The sequence below is a fragment of the Dipodomys ordii genome, unplaced genomic scaffold (assembly GCF_000151885.1).
Source record: "Dipodomys ordii isolate 6190 unplaced genomic scaffold, Dord_2.0 Scaffold82, whole genome shotgun sequence".
NCBI classification, from domain to species: domain Eukaryota; kingdom Metazoa; phylum Chordata; class Mammalia; order Rodentia; family Heteromyidae; genus Dipodomys; species Dipodomys ordii.
This window is the reverse complement of record NW_012267298.1, coordinates 10,020,318-10,033,758: the sequence shown is the minus strand read 5'-3', so window position 1 is coordinate 10,033,758 and position 13,441 is coordinate 10,020,318. Positions and strand designations below refer to the sequence as shown.

The 13,441-nt window shown below is 49.2% G+C and overlaps 1 protein-coding gene across 1 annotated transcript in view; it reads left to right on the top strand.

Moving 5' to 3' along the window:
• Nucleotides 1–13,441, top strand: part of Col22a1 (collagen, type XXII, alpha 1) — a 155,337-nt gene that overhangs the window by 8,989 nt on the left and 132,907 nt on the right. Inside the window, exons 5-7 of the mRNA XM_013025135.1 lie at nucleotides 10,369–10,398; nucleotides 12,392–12,466; nucleotides 13,216–13,430. Of these exons, the coding sequence (XP_012880589.1) occupies nucleotides 10,369–10,398; nucleotides 12,392–12,466; nucleotides 13,216–13,430 (320 nt within the window). The remainder of the gene's footprint in view (nucleotides 1–10,368; nucleotides 10,399–12,391; nucleotides 12,467–13,215; nucleotides 13,431–13,441) is intronic.

The window sequence follows — 13,441 nt, the reverse complement described above, 5'->3', positions numbered from 1 at the left end:
CCTATATACAAAATGTACCCAGCAATTAAAACCCAGCCTTCAAACAATTTGGAGACTAATACTGACAAATATGGAAAGGCATAGTTAGCTGGCATCATCATGTCTGGATTCTAAGAAGCCTCCCTCGGATCTCCTATGGAGGAAACTTGTGAGAATTTTGTTCCATTTGAGCTGGGAAGGTGGCTTGGTGGTAGAGTGCTTGCCTTGCATGCATGAGACCATGGGTTTGATTGCTCAGCACCACATAAGCAGCAAAATCCAGAAGTAATGTTGCGGCTCAAGTGGTAGAGCGCTAGCCTTGAGCTGAAGAGCTGAGGGACAGCGCCCAGGCCCAGAGTTCAGGTCCCATGACTGACCAAAAAAAAAAAAAAGAATTTGTTCCACTTGATTGGATGTGTGCTGTGAGCATATTGGGGAGTGGCACTGGACCCCTACCCCAGCCAATCAGGTGATGGGCAGAGAGGGGCAGGGAGGGGATGTCCTTGGGCCTCTGCAGAACTTGCAACAGTGACCAATTCTGGCTTTATATGCCCCCTCCTTCATATGCCTTGCCCAGCTGTTGTTGCCACTCGGCAGTGAGCTTGAGTTCATGAGCTCTGCTTTGCTCAGCTCAGAACCGCTGGTTCCAGTGCCATGCTGGGCACAGACTCAATCTTTACAGAATGAAATGGTTTAAAAATAATGATAGTGAAATAGGGCACTGGTAGCTCAGGCCTATAACCCTAGGTACTCAGGAGGCTGAGATCTGAGGATAGAGGTTCAAAGTCAGCCTGGGCAGGAAAGTCCACGAGACTCTCATCTTCAATTAAGTACCAAAAAAGCCAGAAGTAGAGCTGTGGCTTCAGTGGTAGAGTGTTAGCCTTGAGCAAAATAGCTCAGGGACAGGGCCCAGGCACTGAGTTCAAGTGCCAGGATAGGCATGCACACATGCACACATGCACACACACACACACTAGTGATTCTGAAGTGCCTGCAAAACTCTGGCCATGTAAATAGGTGCGAGCTGAGTGAAGTTGCAGTTCAGTTTGCATCTCCGTTATGTCGGTGGATGGAATGATGGGGTTGGATGTCCTAATGACAAGGACCATGTTCAGTAGGGTGACTTCCTAGCTGCATAGAGAGGCCCAGGGAGGCCTGTCAGTTCACCTGGCTTCCTGGAACCTTGGCTCGGTAGGGAGCCTGGCTGAGCTGGGGGGTGGTCATGAAGCTGGGCTAGGTCAGAATTTGGCTTTTCTGTCAGCTAGCCCTGTGGTTTTGAGCAGTGCACCAAGCACCTCTGGACCGCAGCCCCGTGAGAAGTCTTGGCAAATGAGATCAGGGTCATCTCAGGGCCCTGAAAGCCCTGGTCAGCAAACAAATACAAAGCTACAAAGGAGGTTAGCCATAAATTGAGAGGAAATGCAAACTAGGTGTTGAAGGCTGAGTAGGAGTTTTCCTGTTGTCTCTGAGGTACCATCAGAGACAATGTTGGAAGTTAGGAAAAGAAAGTGCTGGTGTGGGAGGAACAGAGAGGAGTCTTTAGGGGTTGGTTTATGAGATGTGAATGTGGAAAAGGAGCTTAGGGTCAGTCAGGCTTGGTGCATCCAGAGAGAGGATTTTAAGCCGGAGAATAGCCTGAACCAGGGATGTCTGTGCTTAGGGTAGCGAGAGGCTCCACAAATGTACACAGTGCAGTAAGCAGGGAAATGCTGGTCTGTGTAGGTGTGGGATCTGTGCCCTGAGAAGTAAACTATTCTCTGCTTGTATGGGGTGGTTGTTCCAAGGCAGAGCTGGGGTCTTGTGTTAAACCACCAGGTCCTGCATTAGACCACGGGGTCCTGAGTTGGACCATAGGGTCCTGAGTTGGACCATGGGGTCCTGGGCCAGATCACAGTGTCCTGCATTAGACCACGGGGTCCTATATCAGATCACAGGGTCCTGGGCTGGACCATGGGGTCCTGTTTTAGACCCTGGGGTCCTGAGTTAGGCCATCCAGGTCCTGAGTCTGACCACATTAGACCCTGGGGTCTTGTGCTAGATCACACGGTTTTATGTGGGTTCCCATGGGAGACTGTGAAATGGGCAATGGACAGGATTCTTTGGGTAATGACAGCCTCTTCTTACCAAGTGTCCATAGTAAGTCAAGAGTTTGACTTCCTGTCTATCTTCATTCTCCACACTGTCTTTAACTGGCAACCAGATACGGGTAGGGAATCCAATCCCTCCCAGCAACAGGTGAGGCAGATTCGTAGCCAGGTGAGGTGACTAAGCTGGGAGAGACAAGCTGAGCTCATGTGACCACCAAGTGATGGAGGCTGCAGCCCATGGGTACCACCTGCTGCCCATGGCCCGCGGTCTCACCCCACCACAGAGCCCCTGGGTGGGCCTTTTTATCCCCTCTCTAGAAAAGGGGGATCCTGTTGGGATGATGTAGATGCTGGGAGCGCTATTTATATGCACTGCTTCACCAGAGCAGACACGCTCAAAATACACGAAACAGAAATATCTCCTGTCCTCAAGCCCCTGTAATCTGAGCCACCCTCTCATGAGAGGAGGCGGTGTGCGGCGGTGGTTGGGGGGGAGAAAACTGGGCAGAATTCCTTACCAAAAATATGAAAGGACGCACAGGCTGTGGTGGCTCTCAGATGTCTACACAGACTAAGGAAACAAGTGTTTTTAACTAATGAAGAGCAAGGCTCGTTCTCTCCCACAGGTGGTGGGGCTGGCTGGAAGGGTGGCTGTCTCATGCCTGGAAGGGTGGGCAGAAGGTGTGTCTGGATGGGCTTTGGATGTCTGCCCTAGGGGAGGGATGATTGGCCAGGGGCATTCTGAGAAAGCATATCTATGCAGAGTTGTCTAAGTAGTAAGGGAGAGGAAGAGGAGGCAAGATATAGAGCCCAAGGAGGTGAAGAAAGCTGGGGGGAGGAGAAGGGAAGAGAGAGAAAGGGAGGGAGAAGAAGAGGGAGAGGGAGGGAAGGAGAGGGAGGGAGAGAGAGAGAGGAGAGGGAGAGAGAGAGAAAGAGAGAGAGAAAGAGAGAGAATAAGCACTAGGAGGTCTTGTTAAATACAGCACGCAAGCACCTGCTTTATGTTTTACGAATGAAAGACCCAGGTTCCACAGTCTTAAGTTTTTTGTGTTTTTTTTTTGTTGTTGGTTGTGGGGATTGAACTCTGGGTCTGGGTGCTGTCCCTCAGCTCTTCAGCTCAAAGGTAGCGCTCTACCACTTGAGCCACAGCACCATTTCTGGTTTTCTGAGTGGTTCATTGGAGATAAGAATCTCATGGACTTTCTGCCTGGGCTGGCTTTGAACCATGATCCTCAGATCTCAGACTCCAGAGTAGCTAGGATTACAGGCGTGAGCCACCTGCACCTGGCTGTCTTAAAATTTAAGTATGTAGACAAGGAGAGGTTTGTCTTGTGAGAGCCCAAATCTCTCGGCAAAGCTAGTGAAAAGAACGGAGTGAAGAACCTTGTCTTGTTCCTCACAAAATGGTCATGTGGGTGACCTCTAATGGAGACACATCTCTGCCCAGCCAATGGTCAGTGTGCCCATCCCAGCTCAACACGTTCCAGCATCCAGAAGAAGGAAAGTCTGAGTTTTCCCCATTCTACCCACTGGCCAGGAAGATGGGCGTACCACAGGGACCACACCCATGGAGGAGAGGAGAGTTCCACCTAAAACAAGATGGACTCTCCATCCTGAAGGAGGGAGATGAGAAGGCAGAAGATCATAGCACCAGGCTGGAAGTAGCCTCTGTGTGCTGACAGGGTGCAGATGGCTTCAGGACACTCTGGGTCTGTGGTATACCTAGGCTTGGGAGTCTCTTTTCCCTCCCAACTTCCTTCATTCTGAAGTGTAAGACTCAAATAAACATGAATCAGTCACTGAGCATGGCTACCCGCTACAGAGCTCCAAGCTCAGAGCGCTCCCATTCCTGAACCCGCTATGTCCTGTGCGGCCCTTTCCACATTAACTTCATCTCATTCTAAAAGGGTTTTGCTTGTCCAGGAAGTTGTGTACCCAGAATGTAGACCTGGCCTTTGCCATTATTTAATAACTAGAGCAATGTTCTGGCCTGAGGTGTATTATCCATGCAAGAGACAAATGGTGGCTCACGACCTGTGTGTGGTGAATCAGTTCTGACCCAGAATGTCACTGACTTTGAGTGGACTCCTAATAGGGAGGGGAGTTTCCTTGCGTACTTGTGAGGCCTGTCCATGGATCCAGGGGTGACTCATACCATGCATACTACCCAGCTTCTACCAGCTGGACCTCAGGTTCATACAACAGTGAGACTTTCCTATCACCTCGGACCCCCACATCCCCTGATGTGCTTCTGTGCACTCTCAGTGCAGCAAAGCCTAGCTAGCAACTCTGATAGAGAACTTGCATCCCATGTGCCCTCTCGTTAATCACAGCCAATGGGACCCTGCTTCTCAGGGACCTGGGCCAGAGGTGAGGGGTCCGTCAGCTTGACTATCTGCTGTAGACTGCATCTGGGCCCCAGGGGCGCATTTCATATCTTGAAAACTTACTCCCACGGTGAGGGTCTTAGAGAGTGTGGAGTGGGCACTTAGGTCACAGGGGTGGGGCCCTTTGGAATGGGGTTAGTGTTCAAATAAAAGAGGCAGAGAGCTCCCTCACCCTCTGCCCTCTGCCCCTGCCTCCTGTGGGGGGTTGAATGAAAAGAGAGCCCGGGGAGAGCCAAGACACAGGATCTGCGGGTGCCTTATCTCGGACTTCCAATCTCCAGGACTGTGAGAAATCAGTCTGTGTTTGTAAGCCACCCAGGAAACTCTTTATCTGCTACAGACACCCCCATTGATGAAGATAGTCTGTAATTCAGCCGGGTGTTTTCTAGAAGAGGAGGGATTTTCTTATTCAAACACCTGCTGTCTTGTTGAGGCCGTGGATCTGAATCGAAGAATAGCGGGGGACTTGGCCATTGAACGATTCACCGGGTTGTTATTACATGTTATTTTGTGGGCAGATAATAAGCTTGGGAAACTCTCAGGGAGACTCTGTTCACTAGCAAAGTGAGTTAACTTCTCTGCCACAGGGCAGGGAAAGGTAAAAGATGTGTACTGAAGAAGGTTTCCTTCCTCTCCTCAGCAAGGCCCTGTGGCCCCTGGTGACATAACTATGTGCATTTATTGAGCCTCATGGATCTTTAGCTCACCTACAGGAGGAGATGACCCAGAGACAACTTGTATGCACACTGCATTTTTTTAAAAATGAATACACTTTATGTGTGTATATTTATTCTGCTTCCCCAACATTATACTTTATATTTGTTCTGTTCTCCTAACATTACCCTGCATTATTGACATATTTATACACACAGGAAATATAAAATAAAATTGATAAAGGGAGAGAATGAAACGTTCCTATCTGCCTTACAGGGGTCGCAAGGTTCCTGGATGGGGTTACCTGCTTCTGTCACCCGGGGGAGGGGCTGCCCCCATCACAACCCCCTCACCAACCAGCTCCCAGAGGCTCCATGTGGTCATCCGGCTTCCTCCTGGGTGCTCTCCCCATCTGCTTGAGGTCTCTCAACACCAGAGCATCTGCCCCTGGACCACTTTGCTGGTGGCTGGTGCTGTTACCCCTTTCCAGTGTGTGCCTGGCCTTCTCCGTGGACCCAAATCCTCTTTGTCAGCAGACTTCCCTAGAGTACATCAGTAGCTGTAATGCCACTCCCATGCATGCAGTCATCCCTCAGCCCTAGGGGGTCTCTGAGATGTGTACTCAGGTCACTGTGCAAGTTTCTGGCTTCTTTTGTTCTTAAAGTCTCAGCTCTCACATGCCTTGTGCCCCATGAATTCCACCTAGGTCCCAGCCTCCCTTTGTCCTCTACTTCAAATTCCTATTCTTATGCTCATGGGAGGAGTGAGAACAGAGAAGATTCAGGCTTTTTCTGGCAAGACAGCCCCAGTCTTCCTGCTGACCCCTACAGACCCTACAAGACTAGCTCAGGCCTAACCTTCTACAGGAAGGCTTCTGACCTCCTGGGCCTGAGTCAGGTGCTTGTGTTTTCAGCGCCCACAATTCTGCATCCCCTTCTCTGTTTGAATGCTGACTACATAGATACGTAACCATGCTTGTGTGTGTCTTTCTGTACCACTATGCTACAAGCTCACTGGACACAGTGAAGTATGCAAACGACAATGTGTGTGTATGTCATCACTGAATTAGTGTTACAAAGCAGCACTTGGCACCTTGTGGAGTCAGCATCTGCCAAAGTCTCTGTGGGGGTCAGGTGAATTGTTTCTTTTGTGGAGCTCAGGTGATCTCTCTCTTCTGGATAGTCAGTGGTGACAATGTAACAGTGTTGTATTCCATTAAAATGATCCGATCAGTTGTCTCATGCCATCTACTCCACAGATGTCTGAATTCAGAGACACTGTTATCTTTTATGGCTGAAGAAACTGAGGACTGGAAGTATCAGGAAAGTAGTATGCCCTGAGCATACTCCATGGTCAGGCTCTGTATTCTTAATTAATTAAATCAAAAGAGCTTATGAGATGTACTGTGTGTGTGTGGAGGGTCTGGGGTCCAGGAGAGCTACGTTCCTTGCCCTGGTTTGGATACTTTGTGTGCAGAAACTGGGGATCTGAATACTTGAATTTCGGTGAGGTTCTTTATTTATTGAAAATCTTCACCACTTTGCTTGCTGCCCCTGAGAGAAGCCAAATGATGACAACGGCAACGTCTGAGCTGGCATGGGACTCCTTCAGAGTTCCCACTCACTGAAGGAGGAGGAGAAGTTTCATGCTACATGGGACAGTTTTGAGTCGAGAATGCAGTGTCTCCAGTGGTCTTGGCTGACTCCCTGACAGCCCTGTTGAGACAGAAGCCACACAGCCCTAACTTTTCTTCTCTGTTCACAGTACAGTTTGTGCCACAGACAGCTTGGCAGGTATGTGCCAGAGCTCATAGCCAGGCCGTGACAGGAAGGAAAACACAGCTTGGTGGTCTGGTTATAGCCACTCACCCCATGCATGTGTTTTATATGCCAGCCAGACCAGATTCTACCCCAGAAGCTGGCCTATCACTTGGCAACATGGCACTAGAGTTCCCACATTGCCTGGACCCCACCCAGGGTGAGCAGCGGCCAGTCTCTTGAGTCAGGCAGAGAACACAGATTCTGCTCAGGCTGCCCTAGTAGTATGTCAAATCCCATTTTCTCTCTCTAAATTGCTTTCTGCCCAGTGTTTGTCCTCCCCCTTTCTCTGGGTCCCTGGATAAGGAATGCTAGTTACTATGGTGACGGGCTAGTTAGTAGAAGGAACTCAGCTCAGTAAATTAATTAATTGCTGGGCTTTGCAAGGCCTACTAGCAGAGTTCTGCCTCCCAGAAATGGGGCTGTGAAATGGTGGCCTGTGTAATGCCGACTTGGCAGCTAACTCCTGGCAGAGAGATGTCCCTGCCTACTGGGGCTGTGACCTGAGGTGGGCTCAGGAGGGTGAAGGAGATCTTTCTGTGAACCAGAACCCCTCATTTCCTGCACGCCAACTCTGTGTCCAGCTCCATGCAGCATGTTTCCTGCAATTCTTCCCTACCCCACCACAGAGGAGGAATGGAACATTAGAACTGTTCCTTCAGTCACTAGGGGTGTAGCAAGGATTCTACCTCGGGCTGCCTCCCTCGGTGGACATTTTTATGAGCCCTCTATTTATCCTGGGCAGCAGTCTATTCTTCTCTGTATTATCTCTTCTAGAAGAGAGAAGCAGGGGGAATACTCAATAAAAATCCTCAATAAAATATTAGCAAATCAAATCTAACAATGTATAAAAGGAATTTATGCACCACAGCCCAGTGAGAAAGTTTCCCCTTGGAATGCAAGGTTGGTTTAACAGAATGGATTCAGATAAGTTAACACATGGGCAGACACAAGAAGGCCGTTCTCTGCCCTCTAGGGTCTGGTCTGGAGATTTCTTCCCTTGGCCCTGTTCTTTCATCTGTAAAGCCTTGGCACTCTCCCTCTGGCGACCTGAGTGACATACTGTCTTAGTGTGATTAGATCTTTTGCCTTTTCCTTTCTCTTTCTATGTCTTCAATGTTGTTCCACTGAGATTTCAGCCACCCAAAAAAGCAAGACTGTGGGCTGTGTTCATACCACCTGGGCCCAATTCTGACTCCTTGGTGTGGACCCATAGGGAGGTAACAGAAGCCCTTTGTTCCTCTGTCCCTTACTCTATAAATGGAATTAATTATGCCAGCTGTTCAGGTTGAATGTATAACTGTATTGCATATGAAGCCCTTAGAATGGTTTGAGACATTTGGTAAGCACATGGTAAGTGTGGGCTTTGGTATCAGAGGCCCAATACAAGTGTAACTCAGTCATTTATCATTTGTATGCATTGGCTCTCCTCAGCCTTCTGAACTCCATTGGAAGAAACCTAGGAAGCCTGGCCTTCCCTTGTAACAGTGAGGTGACAGCTCCCCCTCTTTCCCCTCTGGTTCCACACTCCTTCAATTGATTCTGCTTTGTTCTGGGACACATCTTATCATGTCTCAGGAATCAGCTAGTGCCTGTCCAGGGTGGGTCCAGGATCATTTACTCACCTTTCCTCAGCACCTGGCATGCAGCAACATCTGGTGAATATTTATTGAATGAATAAATACATGGTTAAGGATAAAACCCTGTCCAGATCCTTGGCTATAACAGTGATAAAGACTCTCAGCTGCAGATGGTCACATGAAAAAAAATACCCAATGGAAAATAATAAACAATAAACCTCCTGGGTCAAGGTATGCATGGAAAACAAGAAAGACTATTCCCCTATCTGCATTGGAAAAGGTTAAAGGAATGACACAGTCAGTGCTGCCCAGTATCTGGTGAGAGAGCTCTGATGCACACTCAGGTATTGGTGGGGATGATGGAGACCTGTGCCTTTTAGGAAAACAATATTCCTATCAGGACTCTTGCATAACCAATAGGAGCTTCTAAGTGTTTTCCTAAAAACCTACCTGAAGAAAATAATTATACATGAGCAAAACTTAGGAACAAAAGTGTCTGCAGTGACATATTAAAGAAAATGGCCTATTACTGCCTATTAGTGTCTAACATTAGAAATTATGATTAGAATTAATTGTTCTAGTGACAGATATAGTTCTAGGTGACCGATAATGAGTTCAATAACATTGAAATTCAGGAGGGATTTTGTCAGGCTAGACCTTGTTCAAGAGATAATGTTAAGAGAAAACAGGTCTTAAGCATGGAAGGAGAGGATATGTAGAGTGGCCATGGATGAGGAGAATGGACACTCACCCTGGGTTTGAATCCCAGCACTCCTACCAACATTCGAGGAACAGACATCTCTATATGCTGTGGCTTTTCACCTATAAAGTAGGGGAGATCTTGATGTAGCCTAGTGTCAGAACCTGAGAATTCAATAGGATTGAAAATGGGGATAAACTTGGAGCAGACACTTAATACATCATTCTGTTGCTAACTGGCAGTTAGGTAATCTTTACTGTTGGTCAAGAACTTATCACCACTATGTCCAAATAGAATGGAGAAAGGATTATTTCTGTCCAGTCCTGAGACCAGGCCAGTAATCCAGATTCTTAGTAGCTTCCTAAGTAGCTTCTTAATTTCCAACATGCATTTAGCTTGTTCCTTTTTATTTCCCATGTGTGTCTGGTGGAGTGCATTGTCCCAGAGGCTGGTTTGTCCGTGTGTGTCATCAGGCTCAGTCCTGTGGATATTGTTCTTCACTGCTAATCCTGGACTTAGGAAGTTCTTTTCAGATCCACAGGAATGGAAATCTGAAATGATAACACTTGAATTATCAACCTTCTCTCTTCTAGTCTCATTTTCTTTCTCTCAGAAAGAAGCATTAACTGAGGACCTGCTCTGGTCTGTGTTTTATACTTGTCACTGAGGCTATAGAAACCAGTAGGCCTTAGTTCTTGCCATTGGAAAGCCCTGTGGCACTGGGGCAAACAGACCCATGGGGCAGATCAATGTAGTGTGATACACTACATGCTGTGACCAGGCCCAGTGCCAGCCCCCATGGGAATAAATCAATTCTTAAACCTCAATTAAGGATACCTCTAGCTTCAGTCAGCCAAAGAGGACATGAAGAATAGCTCCTTTCCCAAGTGCCTGCATCCTTGCAGAGGGAACAGGCATGGAGGAGGAGGTGCCATCCTGCAAGCAGAATTCAGAGGACCAATTATCCCCGCGTGGTGTGTGGGAAGGTGAAGGTCAGGAACAGACTGTGTTAGTTATTGGTGTGCAGCTCAGCATGAGGGCAATCCTTTTGGTAAAGTGCATCTGAAATCTGGTATTGTAAGAGTTGTGCAGTTTACTGGTGTGTGATAAATGTAGAGAACATGAAGAATGTGAGGTCTTGAGGCTCTGACCTGTGGAACACAGAGTTCTACAAGTTCCTCTCAGGGCTGAGGGGTTGTAGGTAGAGCAAGGACATCCAGATGCCATGCAGACAGAGTGGCTCTTCTTCGAGACGTGCCTGCTAGTTACTGGGCACCCTTCCCCAGAGCCACAATGGCTAGGAGTATGGCTGGGGCAAGATCCTTCCCATGCAAAAGTTAGTTATTGATGATCTGTAAAATGGGGACCGTCAAGGAGTTGTAAGAATTGACAGGCTCTATCATGCAGAGACCAAGATAGGGAATGGCATCCCAGAACAAGGGATGCAGTCTGGAGAAGATGGGATGAGAGAATTTTCCTGGAAATCACTGGAAATTCTATGTTACAAGAGGGCAGAGGCTGTCTGAGGTCTAATAGACATGGTAGCCAATGAAACTCAGGAGGGTTTCTTGCTTTTCAATGCATATGCAGCTTGCGTGTGTGTGCATGTGTGTGCGTGTATGTGTGTGTGTGTGCGCGTGTGTGTGTGTGTATGCATATCTGCATGTGGAGGGGGTGGGAGGGAGGGAGCAAGGAGCGTGGCCAGGGCAAGTGAACTGGGTAGAGGCTGGTTCGCCTGTGTTTGTCATCAGGTTCAGTTCTGCTGATGTTGTCCTTCATTGGGAATCCAGGATTTTGGAGGTTTCCTTCCAATTCACAGGGACAGAAATGTCAACAGAATTCTGAAAAATGTAAAGAAAAAGAGGAAAACATCCATATGCACACACACACCTGCATATACATATACACCCACATGTGTACACACAACCTGCACACACTCACACTTGCATGCACACACACACACATACACCCTCACACATTCTTATATCTTCTTGTTCCCCTTCCATCTCGTTTTTGTTTGCATTTCACCTCTCAGCTCCAGTCCAGGGTGCTGTTGGTGGTGTGTGGCTCCTGTTGTAGTGGATGTCTCAATTCATGGGATGTGTTTTTCTTTTTAAAATACTGAGCATGTATGATTCTTTCAACTTATTCCCTCATGGTCTGCTTACTGTGTTTTGTTCATTAAAACGTAAAAATCCAGGATTCTCTCATAGTTGAAGAAGAGAGGCACACATGTCTTATTGCCTTTGAGACAACCCTGTCCCATCACAAGTATTCAGGCTTTGGGACCCGTGAGAAGTTTTTTATGTTCCCCTCACTCCCTGGAGATACTGGTTGAGTGTCCATACTGCAGGCCGGGCTCTAATCCCTGCCCACTGGTTTGCTTGGCATCAGTCCCTGAGGATCTGGTAGAGACTGGGGCAGACAAAGAGGCAAATGGATAGAGTGGCACCCACAGCTAACAAGGTGGGAGCTCAGGGGTCACGGGAGGTCGTCAAGGATGGCGCCTCATCTGGCTAGGGAGGAAGGTGCCAGGGAAAGCCTAAGGGAGTAGAATTTGGGCTGAGTATCCTCAAGGCTTTCAGAGCAAATGTGGGGTCTCAGAGAGGAGGGGCTTTAAGAGACCTGGTTTCAGGGAGAAATTGCTGGAAAGCTCACAGCTATGCAGTGCAGCCACTGGGTGAATGGGGAGAGGGATGAGGTCAGGAGCAGGAGGTCCTGCTCTGTGGCAGCCCTTTGAGTCATGTTCGTAGGGGTGGAAAGAGCGCATTACTGAGGAGTTCCAGGCAGGGCGGTGTGCAGTCCCTAGCACTATGCTGTTCTTCTTTGTAGGCCTGGTAGGGCCTCTGCCTTTCTTTGTGGGCTGGGTGGATGGGAAGACAGATGGGTGAAACATTTCAGGGAAGACTCTGGCTTTGGTCATTGAATGTCTCACAGATGAAGCAGAGGAGGGAAGAGGGGCTGCAAGGCCTCCAGACACGAGGATTCTGCTGGGCCCACCCACAGTACTTCCCAAGGCCAGGGTAGGCGGGATTCTGCGCTGCCTCTTATGGCCCTTCAACTCCAGGGCACTTCCTAAGGGTGTTTCTTTCTCCACACAGGAAATGTTCTACTAGACACTGACAGTCTCTTCCTGGCCAAGGAATGCTTGTCTTCAAGAGCAAGAGAGCCATGTCCCGCCCCCAAGGGAGCGCCGTGCCCTGGCTCCTGTGGGTGTGTCTGCTGTGGAGTGGCCGTGCGGGCTGCCAGGCCCAGCGTGCAGGTGGGGCACTGTGGGGTGGGCACATCAGTGTGTGCCTGTCGGGGTGGGTGGGGGTGTGGGACTGTGAGAGAGATCACAGTTAGGCTGTGTGGGTGTCAGCAGTGCATGTGTGTGCAAGGGCCAGTGCTATTGATCTAGGACAGCGTGTGAGAAAGGAATGTGTCCCCCATCGGAGGGACAGTGGGAGAGTGTGTAAGGATGTGTGTGTAAGAATGTGTGAATACATGTGGTGTGTGAGAATGTGTGAGTCTGTGAGTGTGCTACTAAGAGTATGAATGCAGATATGGGTGTGTAAGGATGTGTGTGAATATGATGTGATTGTGTGTTACCTGTGTATCACTAAAGTGTAAGATGGTGTGAATACATGCTTTATGTATGAATGGGAGGGTGAATGTGTGTGATAGTCTGTGAGTGTGTTACTGGGGAGTAAGAATGTGTGAATATGTGTGGGTGTGCAAGAATGTAAGAGTGTGTGTGTACTGGGGCAGTGTAAGAGTGAGTTCATGTGTGGGGGTGTGTAAGAGTGCAGGAGTGAATATCTGAGTGTGAGTGTGTGTGTGTCACTGTGGGAGTGTGGTCTGAGGGTGCGTATGTGTGATGGTGAGGGACGGGGTGTGAGGGAGGGTGAGAGGAAGAATGCTCCATCCCGCATCGGGCCGCGCCTGACCCCGGTGTGGGCCCGGACACGAGCGGGTCCAGGCTCAGGCCCGGCTGCCAGCCCCACCTCGCCCTCCCTCCGTCCCCCGCAGGCTGCAAGAGCGTCCACTATGACCTGGTGTTCCTGCTGGACACGTCCTCCAGCGTGGGCAAGGAGGACTTCGAGAAGGTGCGGCAGTGGGTGGCCAACCTGGTGGACACCTTCGAGGTGGGCCCAGGCCGCACGCGCGTGGGGGTGGTGCGCTACAGCGACCGGCCGAGCACGGCCTTCGAGCTGGGCCTCCTGGGCTCGCGGGAGGCGGTCAAGGCGGCCGCCCG